The 25,864-nt window shown below is 42.5% G+C and overlaps 1 protein-coding gene across 1 annotated transcript; it reads right to left on the minus strand.

Moving 5' to 3' along the window:
- Positions 1–475: 475 nt before the first annotated feature.
- LOC108415486 (class I histocompatibility antigen, Gogo-B*0103 alpha chain-like) lies at positions 476–24,866 on the minus strand. The gene is made up of 6 exons (XM_017688523.2): positions 24,789–24,866; positions 21,484–21,750; positions 15,016–15,291; positions 13,989–14,273; positions 5,300–5,422; positions 476–576 (listed from the first exon to the last, which is right to left on the minus strand). Exons 1-6 carry the CDS (start codon positions 24,853–24,855, stop codon positions 476–478), a joined length of 1,119 nt encoding a protein of 372 aa, XP_017544012.1. The 5' UTR covers positions 24,856–24,866.
- Positions 24,867–25,864: the final 998 nt, after the last annotated feature.

The following is a 25,864-nucleotide window of genomic DNA, read 5'->3' on the forward strand; positions in this document are numbered from 1 at the left end:
TCAGGTGTAAGAAGTGTCTGTAATACGACTCCAGAGGTTCTCCTATTAGATCTGCATGGTTTTTAACACAGTAAGGTGAAGGTAAAACTGTTTCTCCAGACCACCCTGCTTTCTTTTTCTGTGTATGGAGCGAATCTAAAACGTACGAACGATCGCCAAATTGGAATTTAGTTGTATTTACTAGTTAACGTTAACCCTTTGGAGACACAGCCTTCTTATGAGCACTCAAACGCAGCATTAGCCTCTGTATCTGCATTAAGGACGCAGACTGATCCACCAAGTTCTCTACCTATCTCCAGAAGAATATCCTCCACTGTGTTTGAAGTCACTGCTGAAGCTTCATCCCTTCAGCTGCAGTTTCTTTTTTTAAGAATCAGCAGCTTCACTGCTAATCGTACTAAACAGTTTCAGTTTCCAGCGAGACTCAACAAGCAAAATTAGGGCCTTTTGGAGAGTTTGATCCTCAGTGTAAAACTTATCTTGGTATTTTATTGTTCAGCAGGTTGAGAGAGACCAGCCCATGGTCCACATCTTCTTTACAGTTAGTGTCTGTGTGTCCACTGTCTGTCCATCCACCTGAAAGCAAAACAATGTCAGTGTGACACCAATAAACAGTGAAGCTCTACATCATAACTGATCTGTTTATCTCTGTTAGCTTCATTTCAGATCTAAACCAGGTCCACGCTGCTCTCACTCTTGGAGATGACGTCCAGATAGTGCTGCATGTTCTTCAGGTGTGACCACATTTTCATTGCAGTCTGTGTATTTTACAGTTAGACACCATTAATTTGTGCTACATTTAAAATGATAATCTCTGCAAGAGCAAGGCCTCATACACCAAGTCATACATGTACATTTCCATTTCTAGCCTACGGCAGGACTAATCAGCAATAAGATCCGTCCATATTCCCCCAAATTCATCCACAGCATTTTTGGAAATTCACACATTCGTAAAAATGATTTTAATGGTTATTAAAATCCATTATTTGCTGCTCTGATCTGTTTGGTCTGAATTGTTCAGAGAAGCTGAAGCTGGAAACACCTGCTCTGTCACTGTGTAACAGAGTTACAGGTTGCCAGTGTGAACATTAATAATCCTGCAGAGATGCTTTTTATAATTTGCCTATAATGAAACGTGAGGTTGTGTTTGGTGCTCAGTGAGCTGTTTAAGGTTATATTTCTCTACAGGAATCAGACACACAGGTGAATTTAAACTGGTCTGTACCACAGCGTGTGCTGAACTCAGCCGTCTGTCTTTACAGCCGAGCTGTTTAAGGTTATATTTCTCTACAGGAATCAGACACACAGGTGAATTTAAACTGGTCTGTACCACAGCGTGTGCTGAACTCAGCCGTCTGTCTTTACAGCCGAGCTGTTTAAGGTTATATTTCTCTACAGGAATCAGACACACAGGGGAATTTAAACTGGTCTGTACCACAGCGTGTGCTGAACTCAGCCGTCTGTCTTTACAGCCGAGCTGTTTAAGGTTATATTTCTCTACAGGAATCAGACACACAGGGGAATTTAAACTGGTCTGTACCACAGCGTGTGCTGAACTCAGCCGTCTGTCTTTACAGCCGAGCTGTTTAAGGTTATATTTCTCTACAGGAATCAGACACACAGGGGAATTTAAACTGGTCTGTACCACAGCGTGTGCTGAACTCAGCCGTCTGCCTTTACAGCCGAGCTGTTTAAGGTTATATTTCTCTACAGGAATCAGACACACAGGTGAATGTAAACTGATCTGTACCACAGCGTGTGCTGAACTCAGCCGTCTGTCTTTACAGCCGAGCTGTTTAAGGTTATATTTCTCTACAGGAATCAGACACACAGGGGAATTTAAACTGGTCTGTACCACAGCGTGTGCTGAACTCAGCCGTCTGTCTTTACAGCCGAGCTGTTTAAGGTTATATTTCTCTACAGGAATCAGACACACAGGTGAATGTAAACTGATCTGTACCACAGCGTGTGCTGAACTCAGCCGTCTGTCTTTACAGCCGAGCTGTTTAAGGTTATATTTCTCTACAGGAATCAGACACACAGGGGAATTTAAACTGGTCTGTACCACAGCGTGTGCTGAACTCAGCCGTCTGTCTTTACAGCCGAGCTGTTTAAGGTTATATTTCTCTACAGGAATCAGACACACAGGGGAATTTAAACTGGTCTGGACCACAGCGTGTGCTGAACTCAGCCGTCTGTCTTTACAGCCGAGCTGTTTAAGGTTATATTTCTCTACAGGAATCAGACACACAGGGGAATTTAAACTGATCTGTACCACAGCGTGTGCTGAACTCAGCCGTCTGTCTTTACAGCCGAGCTGTTTAAGGTTATATTTCTCTACAGGAATCAGACACACAGGGGAATTTAAACTGGTCTGGACCACAGCGTGTGCTGAACTCAGCCGTCTGTCTTTACAGCCGAGCTGTTTAAGGTTATATTTCTCTACAGGAATCAGACACACAGGGGAATTTAAACTGGTCTGTACCACAGCGTGTGCTGAACTCAGCCGTCTGTCTTTACAGCCGAGCTGTTTAAGGTTATATTTCTCTACAGGAATCAGACACACAGGGGAATTTAAACTGATCTGTACCACAGCGTGTGCTGAACTCAGCCGTCTGTCTTTACAGCCGAGCTGTTTAAGGTTATATTTCTCTACAGGAATCAGACACACAGGGGAATTTAAACTGGTCTGTACCACAGCGTGTGCTGAACTCAGCCATCTGTCTTTACAGCCGAGCTGTTTAAGGTTATATTTCTCTACAGGAATCAGACACACAGGTGAATTTAAACTGGTCTGTACCACAGCGTGTGCTGAACTCAGCCGTCTGTCTTTACAGCCGAGCTGTTTAAGGTTATATTTCTCTACAGGAATCAGACACACAGGGGAATTTAAACTGGTCTGTACCACAGCGTGTGCTGAACTCAGCCGTCTGTCTTTACAGCCGAGCTGTTTAAGGTTATATTTCTCTACAGGAATCAGACACACAGGTGAATTTAAACTGGTCTGTACCACAGCGTGTGCTGAACTCAGCCGTCTGTCTTCACAGCCGAGCTGTTTAAGGTTATATTTCTCTACAGGAATCAGACACACAGGGGAATTTAAACTGGTCTGTACCACAGCGTGTGCTGAACTCAGCCGTCTGCCTTTACAGCCGAGCTGTTTAAGGTTATATTTCTCTACAGGAATCAGACACACAGGGGAATTTAAACTGGTCTGTACCACAGCGTGTGCTGAACTCAGCCATCTGTCTTTACAGCCGAGCTGTTTAAGGTTATATTTCTCTACAGGAATCAGACACACAGGTGAATTTAAACTGGTCTGTACCACAGCGTGTGCTGAACTCAGCCGTCTGCCTTTACAGCCGAGCTGTTTAAGGTTATATTTCTCTACAGGAATCAGACACACAGGGGAATTTAAACTGGTCTGTACCACAGCGTGTGCTGAACTCAGCGATCTGGGAGGCTAACAACAAATACAGTGCTGGCCAAAAGTATTGACACCCCTGCAATTCTGTCAGATAATGCTCAATTTCTCCCAGAAAATGATTGCAATCACAAATGCTTTGATATTAAAATGTTAATTTAATTTGTCTTCAATGGAAAACCACAAAAAGAATTGTCAAAAAGTCAAATTGGATATAATTCCACACCAAACATAAAAAAGGGGGTGGACAAAAGTATTGGCACCCTTTGAAAAATCATGTGATGCTTCTCTAATTTGTGTAATTAACAGCACCTGTTACTTACCTGTGGCACATAACAGGTGGTGGCAATAACTAAATCACACTTGCAGCCAGTTAAAATGGATTAAAGCTGACTCAACCTCTGTCCTGTGTCCTTGTGTGTACCACATTGAGCATGGAGAAAAGAAAGAAGACCAAAGAACTGTCTGAGGACTTGAGAAGCAAAATTGTGAGGAAGCATGGGCAATCTCAAGGCTACAAGTCTCCAAAGACCTGAATGTTCCTGTGTCTACCGTGCGCAGTGTCATCAAGAAGTTTAAAGCCAATGGCACTGTGGCTAACCTCCCTAGATGTGGACCGGAAAGAAAAATTGACGAGAGATTTCAACGAAAGATTGTGCGGATGGTGGATAAAGAACCTCGACTAACATCCAAACAAGTTCAAGCTGCCCTGCAGTCCGAGGGTACAACAGTGTCAACCCGTACTATCCGTCGGCGTCTGAATGAAAAGGGACTCTATGGTAGGATACCCAGGAAGACCCCACTTCTGACCCAGAGACATAAAAAAGCCAGGCTGGAGTTTGCCAAAACTTACCTGAGAAAGCCAAAAACGTTTTAGAAGAATGTTCTCTGGTCAGATGAGACAAAAGTAGAGCTTTTTGGGAAAAGGCATCAACATAGAGCCTTCAAAGAAAAGAACACCCCTACAGTCAAACACGGCGGAGGTTCCCTGATGTTTTGGGGTTGCTTTGCTGCCTCTGGCACTGGACTGCTTGACCGTGTGCATGGCATTATGAAGTCTGAAGACTACCAACAAATTTTGCAGCATAAAGTAGGGCCCAGTGTGAGCTGGGTCTCCCTCAGAGGTCATGGGTCTTCCAGCAGGACAATGACCCAAAACACACTTCAAAAAGCACTAGAAAATGGTTTGATAGAAAGCACTGGAGACTTCTAAAGTGGCCAGCAATGAGTCCAGACCTGAATCCCATAGAACACCTGTGGAGAGATCTCAAAATGGCAGTTTGGAGAAGGCACCCTTCAAATCTCAGGGACCTGGAGCAGTTTGCCAAAGAAGAATGGTCTAAAATTCCAGTAGGGCATTGTAAGAAACTTATTGATGGTTACCGGGAGCGGTTGTTCGCAGTTATTTTGTCTAAAGGTTGTGCTACCAAGTATTAGGCTGAGGTTGCCAATACTTTTGTCCGGCCCATTTTTGGAGTTTTGTGTAAAATAATAATTGATTTGACTTTTTTTTCATTCTCTTTTGTGTTTTTTCATTGCAAGCAAAATAAATGAAGATATTAATACCAAAGCATTTGTGATTGCAATCATTTTCTGGAAGAAATTCAGTATTATCTGACAGAATTGCAGGGGTGTCAATACTTTTGGCCAGCACTGTATAAGAGGAAGCCGGAGTGGTAACAATATGAGGGAGTAGAGGGCAGCGTGGACGGGCCCAACAAGCTAAATCTATTTCACAGCAGGAAACATCAGTGACAGCACTGATCTAGTAAAGCTCTGAAGATGCTCTGTGGGCAGAGTACATGTTGGAGTATTTACAGCACTGTTAATGTTCCTTCTTTAAACAGAATCTGTACTGATACAGTCTTTACTCACCTCTAATCTTCCTCTTCTTCATATGAAAATAGATCATCACAGCCAGCAGAGCCCCCGACACTCCTATAGTCACTCCAACCAATCCTCCAATCACTACGCTCTGGCAGTTACTGCATTTTCCATCTGCAGACCAAAAAACAAAAAACCACCATTTGATTGAAACTACACAACCTACTGCACAACCTACTCTATGAACTTGTACACGAACTACTACATTGCCTACTGTATGAACTACTACACAACCTACTGCACGAACTACTGTATGAACCACTACACAACCTACTGCCCGACCTACTGTATAAACTACTACACAACCTCCTAGACAACCTACTGTATGAACTACTACACAACCTACTGAACTTGTACACAAACTACTACATGGTCTACTGTCTGTACTACTACACAACCTACTAGACAACCTACTGTATGAAGTACTACACAACCTACTGTATGAACTACGACACAACCTAATGCACAACCTACTGTTTGAACTACGACACAGCCCATTACACAACCTACCGCATGACCTCCTGTATGAACTTGTACACAAAGTACTACATGGCCTACTGTCTGTACTACAATACAACCAATTAGACAACCTACTGTTTGAACTACTACACAACCTACTGCACGACCTACTGTGTGAACCACTACACAAACTACTGCACGACCTACTGTATGAACTACTTTACAACCTACTGTATGAACTACTGTAGGAACTTGTACACAAAGTACTACATGGCCTACTGTCTGTACTACAATACAACCTATTAGACAACCTACTGTTTGAACTACTACACAACCTACTGCACGACCTACTGTGTGAACCACTACACAAACTACTGCACGATCTACTGCATGAACTACTACACAACCTACTGCACAACCTACTGTATGAACTATGAACCAATGTAATACACAACCTACTGTCTGAACTACGACACAGCCTATTAAACAACCTACTACATGACCTCTGTATGAACTACTACACAACCTACTGCACAATCTACTGTATGAACCACTACAAAACCTACGACATGAACTACTACACAACCTACTGCATGACCTACTGTATGAACTTGTACACAAACTACAACATGGCCTACTGTCTGTACTACTATACAACCTACTGCATGACCTACTGTATGAACCTGTACACAAACTACAACATGGCCTACTGTCTGTACTACTACACAACCTACTGCACGACCTACTGTATGAACCACTAAACAAACTACTGCACGACCTACTGTATGAACTACTACACAACCTACTGCACGACCTACTGTGTGAACCACTACACAAACTACTGCACGACCTACTGAATGAACTACTATACAACCTACTGTATGAACTACTGTAGGAACTTGTACACAAACTACAACATGGCCTACTGCATGAAATATTACACAACCTACTGCATGACCTACTGTATGAACTTGTACACAAAGTACTACATGGCCTACTGTCTGTACTACAATACAACCAATTAGACAACCTACTGTTTGAACTACTACACAACCTACTGCACGACCTACTGTGTGAACCACTACACAAACTACTGCACGACCTACTGCATGAACTACTACACAACCTACTGCATGACCTACTGTATGAACCTGTACACAAACTACAACATGGCCTACTGTCTGTACTAATACACAACCTACTGCACAACCTACTGTATGAACCACTAAACAAACTACTGCACGACCTACTGTATGAACTACTACACAACCTGCTGCATGACCTACTGTATGAACCACTAAACAAACTACTGCACGACCTACTGTATGAACTACTACACAACCTACTGCATGAACTACTGCATGAACCACTACACAACCTACTGCACGACCTACTGTATGAACTACTAAACAACCTACTGCATGACCTACTGTATGAACTACGACACAACCTACTGCATGACCTACTGTATGAAATACTACACAACCTACTGCATGCACTACAACACAAGGTACTGCACGACCTACTGTATGAACTTGTACACAAACTACAACTTGGCCTACTGTATGAACTACTACACAACCTACTGAACGGCCTACTGTATGAACCACTACACAACCTACTGCACAAAACCTATTTTTACAAACTATTGTATAAACTACTACACAACCTACTGGACAAACTAGTGTATGAACTACTACACAACCTATTAGACAACTTACTGTATGAACTACTACACAACTTACTGCATGACCTATTGTATGAACTACTACACAATCTATTTTACAGCCGACTGTATGAACTACGACACCGCCTACTGCATGACCTACTGTATGAACTAAACAACATACTGCACGGCCTACTGTGTGAACCACTATACAACGTACTGCACAACCTACTGTAGGAACTACTACGCAACCTACTGCATGACCTACTGTTTGAACTAAACAACCTACTGCACGGCCTACTGTGTGAACCACTATACAACGTACTGCACAACCTACTGTAGGAACTACTACGCAACCTACTGTATGAACTACGACACAACATACTTCACAGCCTACTGTATAAATGTGATGGCCCACTAAGGTCCCCACATGTAACATCAACATGGGTTGTATGTGTTGGGTATTGGAGTGTGCTGGGGATTTCATGTAGTTTAAGGCAGTTTTTAAATGTAGCTTAAGGTGCTCCACATAAGTATAGAAATACACTGTTATTTATACTATGTATATAGCTCTCTGATTCTTTGGAACATTTCTAACACTGCTCATATCTTGTGCTAATGGTTGCTAATTTAACATCGTTAAAATGTATACTTTTCTATGCTAGGAGTGCACACTAGCAAGAAGAGTCAGACCATGGGTTGGAACCATTTTAACACTTTATTGAGCTCACCAAATGTGTTTTACCGCCTTCTTTGTTTGTTCCCCAGGAACCATGGCTGCAGCGTGGGTCAGTGGGTGGTGCTTAAAAGGGAGTGCGGGCTTACAGAGCATGTCTTTATAGACATGCTTGGAATTCTGGGAAATGTGGACTAGACTATCTGGAACCTTTCTAGGGGTTAAACCAGAAGTACTCAGAGAGCTATGTGAATAATGTGTAACATTACTGTTTTTATTCCTAATATTGAAATATTATTTTGTGTTGGGAATGTGCTGTGAAATGGGAAACGGCGTTATCAAGCGAAATGTAATCTGTTAGTGACTGTTGGTGGAGAAGGTACCCTGTGGATTGTTTATGGTTTTACCCATGTTGTTAAAAGTGGCCATGTTGCCCTGTCTTGGAAAAAAGAAGGAGGTTTTTGCCTGGCCAGAACCTTGTGTCCCCATAAGGGGTAATAAATATTCAAATTGACTCCTTGTTGTGCTCCTTTGCTTTTGGTCACACCCTGACGATAAAGTACTACACAACCTACTACACAACCTACTGTATGAACCACTACACAACCTACTGAACGGCCTACTGTATGAACCACTACACAACCTACTGAACGGCCTACTGTATGAACCACTACACAACCTACTGTATGACCTACTGGATGAATCACTACACAACCTACTGAACGGCCTACTGTATGAACCACTACACAAGCTACTGCACGACCTACTGTATGAACTACTACACAACCTACTGCACAATCTACTGTCTGAACTACGACACAGCCTATTACACAACCTACTGCATGACCTACTGTATGAACTACTACAAAACCTACTGCACAACTTACTGTATGAACTACTACACAACCTACTGCATAATCTAATGTATGAAAAACTACATGGCCTACTGTATGTACTACTATGCAACCTACTAGACAACCTATTGTAGTTCACAAACTACTACATGGCCTACTGTATGAACTACTACACAACCTGATGCACGACCTACTGCACCACCTACTGTATGATCTACTACACAACCTGATGCACGACCTACTGCACCACCTACTGCACAAAACCTACGACACAACCTACTGCACCCCCTACTGTATGAACTACCACACAACCTACTGCACCACCTACTGTATGAACTACTACACAACCTACTACACGGCCTACTGTATGAACTACTACACAACCTACTGCACAACCTACTGTATGAACTACGACACGACCTACTGTATGACCTACTACACAACCTATTTCACAGCCTACTGTATGAAGTACTACAGAACCCACTGCACAACTTACTGTATGAACCACTACACAACCTACTGAACGGCCTACTGTATGAACGTGTACACAAATTACTACATGGCCTACTGTCTGTACTACTATACAACCTACTGTACAATCTACTGTATGAACCACTACACAAGCTACTGCACGACCTACTGTATGAACTACGACACAACCTACTGCACCACCTACTGTATGAACTGCTACACTTCCTACTGCATGACCTACTGTATGAACTACGACACAACCTACTGCACAATCTACTGTATGAACTGCTACACTTCCTACTGCATGACCTACTGTATGAACTACTACACAACCTACTACACAGCCTACTGTATGAAGTACTACACAACCTACTGCACGGTCTACTGTATGAACTACGACACAACCTACTGCACAATCTACTGTATGAACTGCTACACTTCCTACTGCATGACCTACTGTATGAACTACTACACAACCTACTACACAGCCTACTGTATGAAGTACTACACAACCTACTGCACCACCTACTGTATGAACTACGACACGACCTACTGCATGGTCTACTGTATGAACTACTACACAACCTACTGTATGAACTACTACACAACCTACTGCACGTCCTACTGTATGAACTACTACACAACCTACTGCACAACCTACCGTGAGAACCACTACGCAACCTACTGCATGGCCTACTGTATGAACTACTACACAACCTACTGCACAACCTACTGTATGAACCACGAGACAACCTACTGCACGACCTACTGTATAAACTACTACACAACTTACTGCACAACCTACAGTACAGCATACTGTATGAAGTATTACACAACCTACTGCACGACCTACTGTATGAACTACTACCCAACCTACTGCCCAACCTACTGTATGAACTACGAGACAACCTACTGAACGACCTACTGTATGAACCACTACACAACCTACTGCCCGACCTACTGTATGAACTACAACACAACCTATTTTACAGCCTACTGTATGAACTACAAGTAACCCTAACCCCACTGTAGCACCTACTGTAGGACCTACTGCACGACCTACTGCAGGAACTACTGCACAACCTAATGCAGGACCTAATGCAGGACCTACTGCACGCCCTACTGTACGACCTACTTTATTTAAAGTGTTGATTTATTATTGATATTTGTCTCCTGTTGAAACAGATCATAAGTAGAACTGAGTCCAGTTTAAAAAACTGAAGACATGAAAGTGGAAAAAAATAACATGAACAAATGAGCCTCTTTCTCTGATCATATTTTAGAATTATGAAATGTCTGAACTGTATCCTCCACCTGAGGGCCCTGTAGAGCCTGTGTGTAATATTTTGGTCAGAGGTTCTAAGAGGTTCTAAGGAAGTATAGTATAGACAGTACAGAGTGCAGCTATAGCACATAAGAAGTGCTGAAAACTGCTGAAACAACTCCAGCTCAGTTTACACTCTTTAGAACAGAATAAAATTCTCACAGCAGCAAACGTTTTTCAAAATCTTGCCTTACAAATTTGAGTTTCAAATTTGACTGAAATTGATACTAAAGTACAACTGAACTGGGGCTTTGGGGAAGTAATTCCAGGACCATTCTACAGAATTAGTTCAAACTTATGATCTATTTGAACCCAAGACATTAGAGACGATTATAAACTAAATACATACAAAATCATCATTTATAGGGTTCTTTCTACTGGGAGGTGCCTGGCTCAAACCCCGACTACTGAAAGAGTGAAGTTAGAAGATTTAAATTTATCAAGAGTTTAATTTTCAAATAAACAATGTTTTGGGCGGGGCCTTATTTTAGCCACACCCCTGTATTTTAGAGCATGATGTGAGGCTGCATCCCTGTTCCTCATTGCCACATGGTGAGCAGTTAGATCCCCTGTTTTGAAGTAAATGTGTCCCAAAGTCTGAAAATCAGTGTGGTGATCGGAACCAGACGTCTGAAGAGTTTAATGCCTTTACAAGCTACAGCATGATTTTCGTTTTGAGAAGATCTTGGTGTAAAACATGATTAATAAGAAGAATTTTCCTCTGGGATAATAAAGTGAACTATCTTACCATCTATCTATATAATATCCATTCATGGCGGAGGGATACATGCAGAGTGTCTTCTTCTTTCGGCTGCTCCCTTTAGGGGTCGCCACAGGGGACCATCTGCCTCCATCTTGCCCTATCGATTGCCTCCTCTAGTTTCACACCAACCATCTCCATGTCCACCTTCACTACATTCATAAACTTTCTCTGAGGTCTACCTCTTCTCCTTCTACCCGGCAGCTCCATCTCCAACATTCTTTGCCCAATATATCCACTATTCCTCCTCAACACATGTCCAAACCATCTCAACCTGGCCTCTCTGGCTTTATCTCCAAACTGCTCCACCTTCACTGTCCCTCTGATCTGCTCATTTCTAATCTTGTCCATCCTTGTCACTCCCAACGAAAATCTCAGCATCTTCATCTCTGCCACCTCCAGCTCAGCCTCCTGTCTTTTAGACAGAGCCACAGTCTCCAAACCATACATCATAGCAGGACGCACTACTGTCTTGTAAACCTTCCCTTTCACTCTTGCTGCTATCCTTCTGTCACACATCAGATTGCTAAATCAATCAAAATTAACAAGTAATAAAACCTTCATATTCACCATTAAGTTTTGTTTCTTTTTTTCTGCAGGTTTGCTCTTGTTCCCCAGCATAACCACTCAATCAATAAATGCTATTTAAAAACAGCTTGTGTCTCTGAGTATGAAATGTCCCCATTACCTAGAAAGTTTTTACACATGTACATTGTGGCGGAGGGCAGCTCCGTCACAAGAACATGGATATATGTTGATTAGGTTATTTAAACGGACTGATTGAGTTTTTCTATGATTAAATTTAGTTTTAATTTGGGGCAAAGACACAGTCTCTATAAAGTTGATCTTAGGTGACACCTCAAGGCAGATCACAGACGGTTTAGCCTGTCTGTCTGCGGCCTGGTCCCAGCTCTGGACTGTCAGCAGCGGTTTACACTACTCTGCCCACTAACTAAAAGACTATGAGCTATGCTGCACGAAAGTAAGGCAGCACCCTCCCGCGTGGGGTGGACACCATCCCTACCTATAAGACCAGGCTTGCCCTCAAAACGTAACCAATTATCTATAAAGCCCACTTGATTTTCGGAACACCACTTGGACATCCAGCAGTATAACGCCGTAAGCCTGCTGTAGGCTTCGGCGCTGCGCCGCATTGGGATGGGGCCAGAGCAGATTACAGCATCGGACATCGCCTGGGCCTGTTTAATCACCTCTCTAATATTAGCCTTAGTTATCTCAGACTGCCGCAGACGGATATCATTGGCCCCTACATGAATGACTATCCTCGAATATCTCTTATCAGCTAATCTAAGGTTGCCACTAATGTCTGGCGCTCTAATGTCTGCACTTCCTGATCCACTATCTCTCCCCCCGTTGTCCTCCTCTCTCTCGTTTTCCTCATTCATTAGTTCTTCAAAGTACTCCTTCCATCTTCTCAGCACTCTCTGTTCACTCACTAGTACATTTCCCTCTCTATCCTTTATCAGCCTAACCTGCTGTACATCCCTTCCCAACTCCCTCCACTCTTGTATGTCACCCTGTGTTTTTCCCTCTTCTGAAAATATGTTAATGTGTTCACCACAGCCATTTCCATTCTCTTTGCAGAATCTACAATCATCTGATCTTCCGCATTTCTGTCTTTCACACCATACATACCCAGCACCTCTTCATCCCCTCTGTTCCCTTCACCAACATGTCCATTGAAGTCTGCACAAATCAACAATCTATCCTCTCTAGGGACACCATCTACCAATTCATCTTACTCCAAAATTCCTCTTTCTCCTCTAACTGACAACCAACCTGTGGTGCATATGAACTGACCACATTCAAAATCACACCATCAACCTCCAACTTCAGGCTCATGATCCTGTCTGACACTCTCTTTACATCCAGAACACTTTTCACAAGCTGTTCCTTTAGGATTATTCCTACTCCATTTCTCTTCCTCTCTACACCATGATAGAACAGTTTGAATCCACCTCCAATGTTCCTGGCCTTGCTTCCTTTCCATCTGGTCTCCTGGACACACAGAATATCTACCTTCCTTCTCTCCATCATGTCTGCAAGCTGTCTGCCTTTACCATTGTCCCTATGTTCAGTGTCCCTACTCTAACCTCCACACTCCTGCCTTTCCTTCTCTCTTGCTGCCGTCTAACCCGCCTTCCTCCTCTCCTCTTTTATGGTCTTTGACCTACAGTAGTCCAATTTCCACCGGCACCCTGCTGGTCAACAGCACCGGAGGCGGTCGTTGTTAACCCGGGCCTCGACCGATCCAGTATGGCAATCATATTCGTGATCCGCATGATAGTTTTGGCACAAGTTTTACGCCGGATGCCCTTCCTGATGCATCAACCATTACATAAAACCTCACAATTACATAACACCTTTAAGTGCAGTAACTTCAGGAGACTAGAATCTCCTCAAACTGGCTTTCAATCAGCTACAAATATCAACAAACAGATATACTCACCCCACTGTTTAATCACTGGTGTGCTGATGGAGCTGTGAGTCACATAACAGTCATAATCTGCTGGTTTGTCCTCATTTATCTCCACACTCTTCTTCAGCTGGTAGGTTCCATCATCATTGGGTCTGACTCCTGAAGAACTTAGTAGATGTTCAGGCAGTGAAGTCGTGACCTTCCTCACTTTAATCTCCACTTCTTTGGGGTAGAAGCCCGTGGCCAGGCAGGTCAGGGTCAGCTTCTTCAGGTCAGTTACAGATTTCTTCACAAACACATAAACATCCACTTCACCTGAAGAGAAAACAAAAGCACAATGAAACATTTCCTCAGAATAAGTGAGATGTTCTGACACAGAAATGTGTGCACTGTTCTCCCATGTATTCAAGTTCTGGTGATAATATTGTGAATTTCTGTGTCATAACTGCATAATTTGCTGCTTTTACAGTTAAATTATAGAGATACAGAGAGATTCTGCATAATTAAACGGTGAGGATGTAAACGGAGTCGTTCAGAGTGGTTTGGTGTGGGACGCTCCGTTCTAGAGAAACTTGGAGAGAAACGTCAGAATTGTTCAGAGACGTCTGAAGACTTTAATGCTTCTTTTAAAAGCTGCCTTGTGGAGGGATACATGCATGGTGGTAAGGGGCAAGATAGTTCCCAAAAAAACCTATTATTTCCAATTGTCCAATAATTTCTATCATCAACATTCTATATATATTCAGAAGACTCGTGTAGGTTATCTGGTGGTTTGGATAGTAAATAAAATGTCTATATCTGTGTTGTAGCCATGGTGACCCCTGGTTCCCATCACCACCACTGTAAAGACATGAACCATTTCACACCAAATCACTCTGTTTACATCTATACATGGAGAAATTGAGAAAGATCAGTGGAATTGCCCTTCAGTACCATGTTAACCAACCTGTTTTTTGCTAAATACCCCCATAATCAACTTCTATTACCACTATTAATCAGCTAATAGTAATAATAAATAAATTATTAATCTGATTAAGGCAAGATTCTGAATACTCACTCTGTTTGGTTTCAGTGGTGTTGTACTGTAAATAAATCTTCAGCCAGTGCTCACACTCTTCACATCTCCGAACAGGGTTCTGACCATATCCAGCGTTCCACTCCTCTGTTACCCCATCCTGACTGACTGGCGCTGACCATTTCCTCGAGGTCCAGTTATAGGAGATTAAACTCTGTCCGTCGTAGCCGTATTCATTAATGCAGTTTAACACTGACACTGAGCCGTCTGAATGTTTTTCACCCTCACAGCCGATTCTCCACTGCAGAGTGTGACCATCTGAAATATAAAGAATGATTCATGTGAGCAAAGCCAGACGCTGGTTATCTGTGTGTTACAGCACATGCCTATAAGCTCCTAGACAGTGAACAAAGAAAGCATCAGCATTGTGTCTCTGTCACATAGTTTTCCTCTGATTTACCTTTTATTTTTTATTTCCACAAATGGTTTATACACACATGGAGTAATAATAATGGAAAACCCAGTCCATAAAAGTTTCCAGAAAGTTGGTGACCTCTGCGCACTATGCCCCTCAGCATCCGCTGTCATTTTACGTGGCCGACGACTTCGTGGCTGAGCTGCTGTCGTTCCCAATCACTTCCACTTTGTTATAATCCCGCTGACAGTTGACTGTGGAATATTTAGTAGTGAGGAAATTTCACGACTGGACTTGTTGCACAGGTGGCATCCAATCACGGTACCACGCTGGAATTCTCTGAGCTCCTGAGAGCGACCCATTCTTTCACTAATGTCTGTAGAAGCAGTCTGCAGGCCTAGGGGCTCGGCTTTATACACCTGTGGCCATGAAAGTGATTGGAACACCCGAGTTCAATGATTTGGATTGGGGAGTGAATACTTTTGAAAATAGAGCGCATGTTGTCTTCACTGGGGTTAATGTTTTTCCTGTAAAGAATGGATGCGTGCTTTATAATAAATAAAGTAATTCTGATACTGTTTTGCTTCAATCAGGACACTGGCTAATATGCTACCAGTGTGGCGCTGAATAGGCTTGACTTGCTATGAGATCATTTAAAAAAAAAAAACAAAAAAAAAAACAAAATCACTGACTCACTCAAAAAAGGCAGCCAGATATAACCCATAACTTAATGATCCAGGCCTGTGAAGCATATCATGTTCTACTGTGTTACAAAAAAATGAATAATAGTTTCCAGGGTCAACATTTCCGGTTTGGAAATCATTTCTCTTTTTGAGTTTTCATTCATTTCCATCTGATTATGAGCTCAGAAAGAAATGGTTAATTGCAATGAAAAGGAGCAACAAGCCAATATTCAGAGTAATCTGAATGCTGAGTAAACAGCACGTATGTGCACTGCACTCATTTCAACCCATTGGACATCTACGTTACACCGAATGGAAAAACGTGGCTGAAAAGGGGCCGCAGTACCATGCCAGCCATATTTGCAGCGGAGCTGGGTGGAAACCGGAGATAAGTTTACCCATAACCTCCACCTCCTCTGTGCGTGAAAAACACCTTTTGGTTCTCTAGGCCGTACTAAGGACTTGTATTTTGAAAGAATATGTTTTTTGTGGTGGCTAGCTTTATAGTGGGAACTGTGTTGTTAGGTGAGCGAGCTAACAGTGTGTGTGGTTTTCCCGGCTGGACCAGAACCTCCAATTTTCTTCTGAGAATCCCCCGTTATTCATTTTATTCATTTCACTGAGTTTGTAAATGGTTGGTTTCTCTCAGAGAAAAATACTTTGAGAAACTTGGTTCTTTAGCTTCATAAACCAAACCTGCAGTAGAAGCCTGGGTGTGATCTTAGACTCTGAGCTCTATTTAAACTGCATGTAAACAGTCACTAAAGTTGCTTTTATCATCTTAGAAAATCACTAAAGTTCAGCATTTCTCTCTCAGAGTGAAGCAGAGAAACTTCTTCATGCGTTTGTTACAGTCAGAGTTGATCACTGTAATGATCTTCATACTGGACTTCCTAAGAAAACAGTACATCTTTTACAGCTTGTACAGAACTCAGCAGCATCCTAATAAAAACTAAACAGAGATCAGATCAGTCCCAGTTTAAAAGAGCTGCACTGCCTGGATCATTCAGGATGGATTTTAAAGCTCTGCTACTAGTTTTTAAAGCTCTAAACGACCTTAAAGCACCGCTTAGATCACAGAATGCCTGTTTATGTTCCAGCATATGATCTGGGATCTGCTAATAATGACCTTCTGCAAACACCTTTAGCAAAACGGAACAACAGATACCTTTTTAAATTTTTCTTTAATGTATGAACTCAGCTTAACTTGATCTGTCATTGTCTTGTCTATTGCTGCAAAACATTAACAGTGTGAAAAGTAATCTATAATTACTTGTTATTATTATCATTATTAGGGTTCAAGCACACAGTGCGTAGAACCCTATTGTTTTTGTCAAGATTTTTCTTATTATTCTTTTTCTGCCCTGAAACGGAACTCAGGGTCAGGGTCTCAGGGTCATGTGGATCAGTCAACTAATTACTGCGGTCATAGCATTTCTAACTTCATTTACTGTAATTCAAAGACCATTGGCCACATCACCTCCAAACTTTAAGCATCATTGCACACTGAGACTTTAAGGGTGTATACAACTTTTTGTCCAGATAGGCCTTTAGGGGGCACTTCAGCACTCAAAAACACTTCAAAATCAATTAAATTGCTATTACAATGTTATTACAAGATTGATCAACAAACAATTGGTGCCATATGACTCTGTTCACTCATCTGAACAACTTTCTAATTGCATGTCATGTCAAAAATATTACTGCTTGTCTGGTATTTTGCCTTATTTGTTCAAAGATTTCACTATAAAAAGGCTTATTATATAAAGGTCAAAAGGTCATTCTGACCAAAACCTGGTGAACGTCTATGGTTTTAGTCCGTGATCAATACTGATATATTGAGGCCTTTTGACTGATTCTGACCCAGTTTCACTGAGCTGTTCTACACCTAAAGGGCTCCTTGTGACTGCATTAGGCCTCACTATGGCCTACATCAAGTCAATGGGTTAAATACTGAACCAGTCCACTGTGCAAGTGGTACTATGTGAGAAATGCTGCCAGTAGTCATGTAGTTCTGACATCTATGTTGAAAACCTCCTGGATGTTCTACAAACCAGTGAAGCTCAGTACATATGAATGGGAACTTATCATGTGGGTAAAGACCTCTGCTCGTTGTTTATGGCAACTGAAGGCCTTTTGATGAATTGACAACATTTCAGTTCTATTTACTCTGCCTTTGAATAAGATCCAAACAGCTTGAGGCCTTTTTAGGCCGAGTGAACTAAACCTGCCGAAGGGCTGGTACTGCTTTTACGTGCTTGAATCCGCTCATCAATTCTTGCAGCTATCTTCTTCTTCTTTTGGCTGCTCCCTTTAGGGGTCGCCACAGCGGATCATCTGCCTCCATCTTGCCCTATCCATTGCCTCCTCTACTTTCACACCAACCATCTCCATGTCCACCTTCACTACATCCATAAACCTTCTCTGAGGTCTACCTCTTCTCCTTCTACCCGGCAGCTCCAGCTCCAACATTCTTTGACCAATATATCCACTATTCCTCCTCAACACATGTCGAAACCATCTCAACCTGGCCTCTCTTGCTTTATCTCCAAACTGCTCCACCTGCACTGTCCCTCTGATCTGCTCATTTCTAATCTTGTCAATCCTTGTCACTCCCAACGAAAATCTCAGCATCTTCATCTCCGCCACCTCCAGCTCAGCCTCCTGTCTTTTAGACAGAGCTACAGTCTCCAAACCATACATCATAGCAGGACGCACTACTGTCTTGTAAACCTTCCCTTTCACTCTTGCTGCTATCCTTCTGTCACACATCAGCCCTGATACCCGTCTCCACCCACTCCATCCTGCCTGTTCCCTCTTCTTCACCTCTTTTCTACACTGTCCATTGCTCTGGATGGTTGACCCAAGATATTTGAAGTCATCCACCTTTACGACCTCTACTCCTTGCATCTTCACCTTTCCACCTGCCTCCCTCTCATTCACACACATGTATTCCGTCTTGTCTCTACTGACCTTCATTCCTCTCCTCTCCAGTGCAAACCTGCACCTCTCCAGATTCTCTTCCACCTGCTTGCTACTCTCACCACAGATTACAATGTCATCTGCAAACATCATGGTCCATGGAGCCTCCTGCCTGACCTCATTTGTCAACCTGTCCAACACCATTGCAAACAAGAAAGGGCTCAAAGCTGATCCCTGATGTAACCCTACCTTCACCTTGAAACCATTTGTCACTCCAACTGCACACCTCGCCACTGTCTCACTATCCTCATACATGTCCTGCACCACCCTAACATACTTTTCAGCTACACCTGACTTCCTCATACAGTACCACAGTTCCTGTCTTGGCACCCTATCATATGCCTTCTCTAGATCCACAAAGACACAATGTAGCTCCTTCTGACCTTCTCTGTACTTCTCTACCAGCACTCTCAACGCAAAAATTGCATCTGTGGTACTCTTTCTGTGCATGAAACCAAACTGCTGCTCACTGATCTGGACCTCTCGCCTTGCTTCAACAACTCTTTCCCATACCTTCATGGTGTGGCTCATCAACTTTATACCTCTGTAGTTACTGCAGCTCTGCACATCACCCTTGTTCTTAAAAATGGGGACCAGTACACTGCTTCTCCACTCATCAGGCATCCTCTCACTCTCCAGGATTTTGTTAAACAACCTGGTTAAAAAAGTCCACTGCCTTCTCTCCAAAACATCTCCATACCTCCACAGGTATGTCATCTGGACCAACTGCCTTTCCATTCTTCATCCTTTTTAAAGCTGCCCTCACTTCCACCTTACTAAATCTCTGCACTTCCTGATCCACTATCTCTCCCCCCGTTGTCCTCTTCTCTCTCTCGTTTTCCTCATTCATTAGTTCTTCAAAGTACTCCTTCCATCTACTCAACACTCTCGTTTCACTCACTAGTACATTTCCCTCTCTATCATTTATCAGCCTAACTTGCTGTACATCCTTTCCAGCTCTATCTCTCTGTTTAGCCAAATGATACAAGTCCTTTACTCCTTCTTTACTGTCCAGCCTCTCATACAGCTCATCATAGGCCTGAGCCTTTGCATTTGCCACCATTCTTTTCGCTATGCAACTAGCCTCACAGTACTCCTGCCTACTTCCTTCATCTCTCTGGTTATCCCACTTTTTCTTAGCTGCCTTCTTCTTCTGAATACTCTCCTGGACTTCCTCATTCCACCACCAACTTTCCTTGTCTTCTTTCCTCTGACCAGACGAAACACCCAACACATTCTTGCCAGTTTCTCTCACCACCTTAGCTGTAGTTTCCCAGTCATCAGGTAGCTCCTCACTGCCCCCAAGGGCCTGTTGCAATTTTTCCCTGAACTGCCTGCAACCATCCTCCTCCTTCAGCTTCCACCATCTAATCCTTGGCTCTGTCTTCACTCTCTTCCTCTTCTTTGTTTCTAATCTCATTCTACAGACAACCACCCTATGCTGCCTTGCTACACTTTCCAATCTCCAATCTCCTTTAGGTGGCATCTCCTGCTAAGGATATAATCCACCTGTGTGCACCTCCCTCCACTCTTGTATGTCACCCTGTGTTCTTCCCTCTTCTGAAAATACGTGTTCACCACAGCCATTTCCATTCTCTTTGCAAAATCTACAACCATCTGACCTTCCGCATTTCTGTCTTTCACACTATACATACCCAGCACCTCTTCATCCCCTCTGTTCCCTTCACCAACATGTCCATTGAAGTCTGCACCAATCACCAATCTCTCCTCTCTAGGGACACCAGCTACCACTTCATCCATCTTACTCCAAAATTCCTCTTTCTCCTCTAACTCACAACCAACCTGTGGTGCATATGAACTGACCACATTCAAAATTACACCATCAACCTCCAACTTCAGGCTCACAATCCTGTCTGACACTCTTTTTACATCCAGAACACTTTTCCCAAGCTGCTCCTTTAGTATTACTCCTACTCCATTTCTCTTCCTCTCTACACCATGATAGAACAGTTTGAATCCACCTCCAATGTTCCTGGCCTTGCTTCCTTTCCATCTGGTCTCCTGGACACACAGAATATCCTTCTCTCCATCATGTCTGCAAGCTGTCTGCCTTTACCAGTCATTGTCCCTATGTTCAGAGTCCTTACTCTAACCTCCACACTCCTGCCTTTCCTTCTCTCTTGCTGCCTTCTAACCCGCCTTTCTCCTCTCCTCTTTGATGGTCTTCGACCTACAGTAGTCCAATTTCCACCGGCACCCTGCTGGTCAACAGGAGGCTGTTGTTGTTGACCTCGACCGATCCGGTATGGCAATCATATTTGTCATCCGCATGATAGTTTTGGCACAAGTTTTATGCCGGATGCCCTTCCTGACGCAACCCTCACCATTTATCCGGGCTTGGGATTATTATTGTGTTAATTCAGGTAGACTGAATGTCCCTGTTTTATAAATGGCTGTGCATTTTCTCACCTGACTCATCGTGTCTGAAGTCCTTCATCTGTATGTCGAGTATCTTGTTTAACTGGTGTCCATCGTACTTCAGATTATCAGTGCCTGCTGTCCACTCACTCTCCTTCATGTCCTTCATCCAGTCTTGTTTAGGAGTCCTGACCCCGTCTGTACTGCTGTAGGAGTCAATCTGCCTGTCATCCAGCAGAGTCACTGTACTGAACTCATAGATTCTGTCTGTAGAGTTTCTGGACTGGACAGTGCAGAGATAAAACAGGGAGTGTTTTTCTGTGGAGAAATAAAAAGACTGGATATTAAACCTTAATTTAGATCAAGGTCTACAATAAAACTTCATTCTTTTGTCTTTTTATATTCCATTGACACCTGAACTGGATCTTCATTTATCTCAAGCATATAAAATACAGGTGTCCTGATCAAGATCTGATTTCCTTTCAAGCCTCTCTTAACGTGAGGTGGACAAGAACATCGACATGCAGTCTTTAATGAGAATTGTTCTATGTTACTGGATAAAATGGCACCGTTCAAGGTCAGGTCTAGGGCTATCAGCAATAAAGCTCCATGGATGACCGATGAGGTTCGTTCTCTAAGACAGAAGTGTCGTAGGTCTGAGAGATTATGGAAAGCTACTGGGTTAAAAGTTCATTGCCTGTATCTTTAATATCTTTGTTTTTCTTTTAATGCTTTAGTAAAGCAAGCTAGGTCTGCTTACTTTGCCAACTTAATTTTATCTTCTAAAAGAAATCCTAAGATTTTATTTAATACTATTAGTAATATTGTTTCTCCACCATCTGCAACATTGCCATGCTTTTCTGTCAATGATTCTAATAAGTTTGTTTCATTTTTTGTGGATAAGGTCATGGCCATTATGCCCAGTATTAAGCCTGAGACGTGTGCATTTAACGTCTCCCACCTTCTTTTGCTGGTTTGGATTCCTTCCAGCCTGTCAGCTTAGTGGATATGCTGGATGTGATTAAGAAATTAAAGCCATCCACTACTTCTCTGGATGTGATACTTTCATCTTTATTTTAAAAAGTTTTAGAAAGTATTGGCCCTGCAGTTCTAGTTATTATTAATTCTTCATTGACTAATGGCTGTGTTCCATCTTATTTTAATTTAGATCTTGTTTTTTCCACTTAAGAAATATTAGTAAATTGAGGTCTGTGGTTTCAAGGGCGGAGCTAGAAATGCTTATGTATATGGTCTGTAGGAGGCAGTATGATGGTATTTTATTGTTCCTGTGATAAAACATGTCCCAATATGCTTTTCTGAGCATACTGTGGATGTCATCAGCACTGACCAACTATCAAAAAATCAAACTACCAAAAATCACTACAGTTGCAGATCTATAAAAATATTTATAAAGTTTATATGTGGCACTACAAGTTCTGTTTTTTTGTATTGTCTAACTTCATAAACGTCAGTAAAAATATGTATATATTGTGATGTACATTGTGTGAAACTGTCTGGAAGTATCGTGTTATAATATGTCTACTTCTGTTATTCTACTCAAGCTGTTTTTGGAGTTGTATTTTACACAAACGTTAATATTAGTGTGCCATTATCTCTGAATATAATCAGTTTTTAAAGTTATATGCACTAATGTTCTATATATGCCACCAAGAACTGAAGAACTGTGTTATTATATGTGAAAATGGGGTAGAACTGCATAAATCCAACAATGGAAATAGACCTGTATAAAGTAATATGACAAAATCAAGTAATATGGACAGCAGGGGAATCTGCCAGGTTACTGATCATGAGAGAGAGTCAGATAGTCTTATTAATAAGGAGCTACAGCTGTATGAAGTGGTCAAACTCAGCGAGATCCGCTTGTGAATCTTTTCAGAAACCGAGCTGCTTAAATCAACACACTTTCATAGATTTTGAAGTTTTTTGTGTTGAAAAGTTATTTGTATTCTATTCCGATTGAGCTATTAGTCGGAATATTAACGGATTATCAGGCTGCATGTAAACATGGCTATTGATTCAGTTTAACAGCTCAGTGCTGATTTACTGATATTCATCAACACTAGAGAAAAACTGTGACACAATAGCCACGTTTACATGCAGCCTGATAATCCATTAATAATCCGACTAATAGCGCAATCAGAATAGAATAGGTCCATGTAAACACCTCAATTGGAATAGACTAACCCAATTGAGGCCAATCGGATTACAATTTCTATCCGATTGAACGAGGTGGGTAATCCTGTAAATAATCCGTTAAATAGTAAGGCTGTGTAAACGCCTGAGTCCAATTACACTCCAATCGGAAGTGGTAAGAACGTTCTGCGCATGCTCGGCAGAGCAGAAACTGGTCTGCAGAGGAGACGGAATTCATGCTTTGAGCTTTAAAAGACGACGACGGGACGGACGTCCAATTTATGAGTCTCAGAGCACGACGTCTTCCTTTATAAGGACATGTGAAGGACTTTTTCAGAGTCTGACGTCAGTTTAAAGCAGTTAAAAACACAAGCACTGCTCACTGCTGCTCATCTCACTCTGACTGGACTCAGTGATGTTCGCTGTCATGGTAACGTTCACTCTAAGCGCTGCTCTACGTATGCGTGTAATAAATATATTTTCTCAAAGGCTATCTTTTATTTGTTTTAACCGCTGCCACCACCTTTGATAGGCCTGTAGATCACCACAGAGAACAGATGTGATAAAAAAAAAGATAAGAGGTTTATTAATTTCCAACACTTCTAAAACCAATCACTCTATAAAACAATCCCTCTATATCTACCTCTTGTCTTGTACAGCTACACCAGGAGGCCTAGAAGGGTTACCGGGGCTAATAAACTATTTCACACCACGTATAGATAAAACAGCGGCTCAGTCAGCTCGCAGATCTCAGTGACGGTGGACACACGTCCGCTTGCTGTAATCGGGCACATGCAGCTTTCTCACACCGAGCAATTCCAGCTCTTCCACAGTTTTCCACCCCACTCAATCTCAGCGTCTCAACCGCGTGCCGCCACTCGCACTCGAGGCATAACCCGGAACCCCCCCCTCTCCATCTCCTTTTTAAGGACAAGGACACGCCCCCTCTCTAAAAGCCCTTACATGCGCATCATTTTGCATCAGATTACTTGTAGTGGGCACGTAAACGCAGATTTTGATAACATTGTTGAACAGAGTGAGAATAAACACCTCAATCTGAGTCTGTAATCCGATTGTTTTCAGTCGGATTGGCAAAAATCTTTGCATGTAAACACAGCGGCTGATCTGCGGGTTACTTTACATTCAGCCCGACTCTTTTAAGATCCTCAAACTTCCGACAGAGTGAAGAGACACAAACTCACCTCCAACAACGCCAGGCAGAAGAAAACTCAAACCCAGCAGCGCTAAAACTGAACCTGCATGGACCATCGTCAGCTTCGGCCTCCATCAGCACCTTCGAGGAAGAGGTAAATAAACCATTCTTCCAAAAGGAAAGGCGGGAAAACTTCCTCCACACTCCAGCACGAGTGTCGTTCGGGAAAGAGTCGACTCTTTGATTCAGGCTCTTTTATGTGAACGGAGCCGACTCACAAACTCAGGCCAATGAAACAGGCCTGACTCTCCTAAAGAACATCCCGCTGGACAGAACTTAAGTTCTCCTGCTCCGTTCAATTGCGCGGGTTGAGTTTAAATGGGGTTAAATGTAAAACGAGCCCTGATAGCACATCTACATCTCAGAGCGCCTGCTGGATGTAACGCAGTTCGTCTGGAATACGTGTTTAATAGCGCGTGAGCTCATCGGCAGTTCGTCTCTGATGCGTCTCTGGTGGATCGTGAAAGACCTTCAGCTGCTGCGCTCCAGACCTTTCTGGCTGCGTCATAATCCCGCCTGCGTCTCGGAGACGCCTCTGAGACTCTCCTCGACTATTTACTAGAGCGTTTATTCATCTGCAGGACGTCTTTTAAACATCGGGCTTGGATGCCAAAATGACGGCCATGCGCTGCACTGCAGACTGAAATGTACAGTCTACCTAAAATGCAGCATCTGAGCGGAACTGAATGTGTGACATTTAGAATCAAACCTTCTCACATAAATTACCCTCAAAGCTAGATTTGATATTCTTCTTCCTCCCCGAGTTAAAGATATAAAACACACAAGCAGAGAGATCGGATGAGCCATTAAGAAGCCTAAAGACTGATGCTGTATTATTTTATGTGATCAATTAACATTATTATTAATATTATTACCCCAAAACAAAATTACGTGACAGGGATTTTAACATGTTTATTCAACAGAAAATCAACAATAGAGTAAAGAAAGCAACAAACATGTGGAATTAAGGAGATAAAAGCTGAGCGTCTTGCTGGAGCCAGGCGGAGGAAGTCCTTTAGGCATCTTCAGCCTCTGCTTCCGTGGGAGCTGGTAGCGCTGGGTTCT

This window comes from Pygocentrus nattereri, chromosome 11, assembly GCF_015220715.1.
Source record: "Pygocentrus nattereri isolate fPygNat1 chromosome 11, fPygNat1.pri, whole genome shotgun sequence".
Lineage (NCBI taxonomy): Eukaryota > Metazoa > Chordata > Actinopteri > Characiformes > Serrasalmidae > Pygocentrus > Pygocentrus nattereri.

What these genes read in the sequence shown, in the direction of transcription:
- LOC108415486 (XM_017688523.2), bottom strand. Translation starts at nt 24,855, where the DNA reads ATGGTCCATGCAGGTTCAGTTTTAGCGCTGCTGGGTTTGAGTTTTCTT. An exon ending in TCTGCCTGGCGTTGTTGGAG is followed by an intron (nt 21,751 to 24,788) that starts GTGAGTTTGTGT and finishes ATTTCTCCACAG; the next exon opens with AAAAACACTCCCTGTTTTAT. An exon ending in CACCACTGAAACCAAACAGA is followed by an intron (nt 14,274 to 15,015) that starts GTGAGTATTCAG and finishes TTTTCTCTTCAG; the next exon opens with GTGAAGTGGATGTTTATGTG.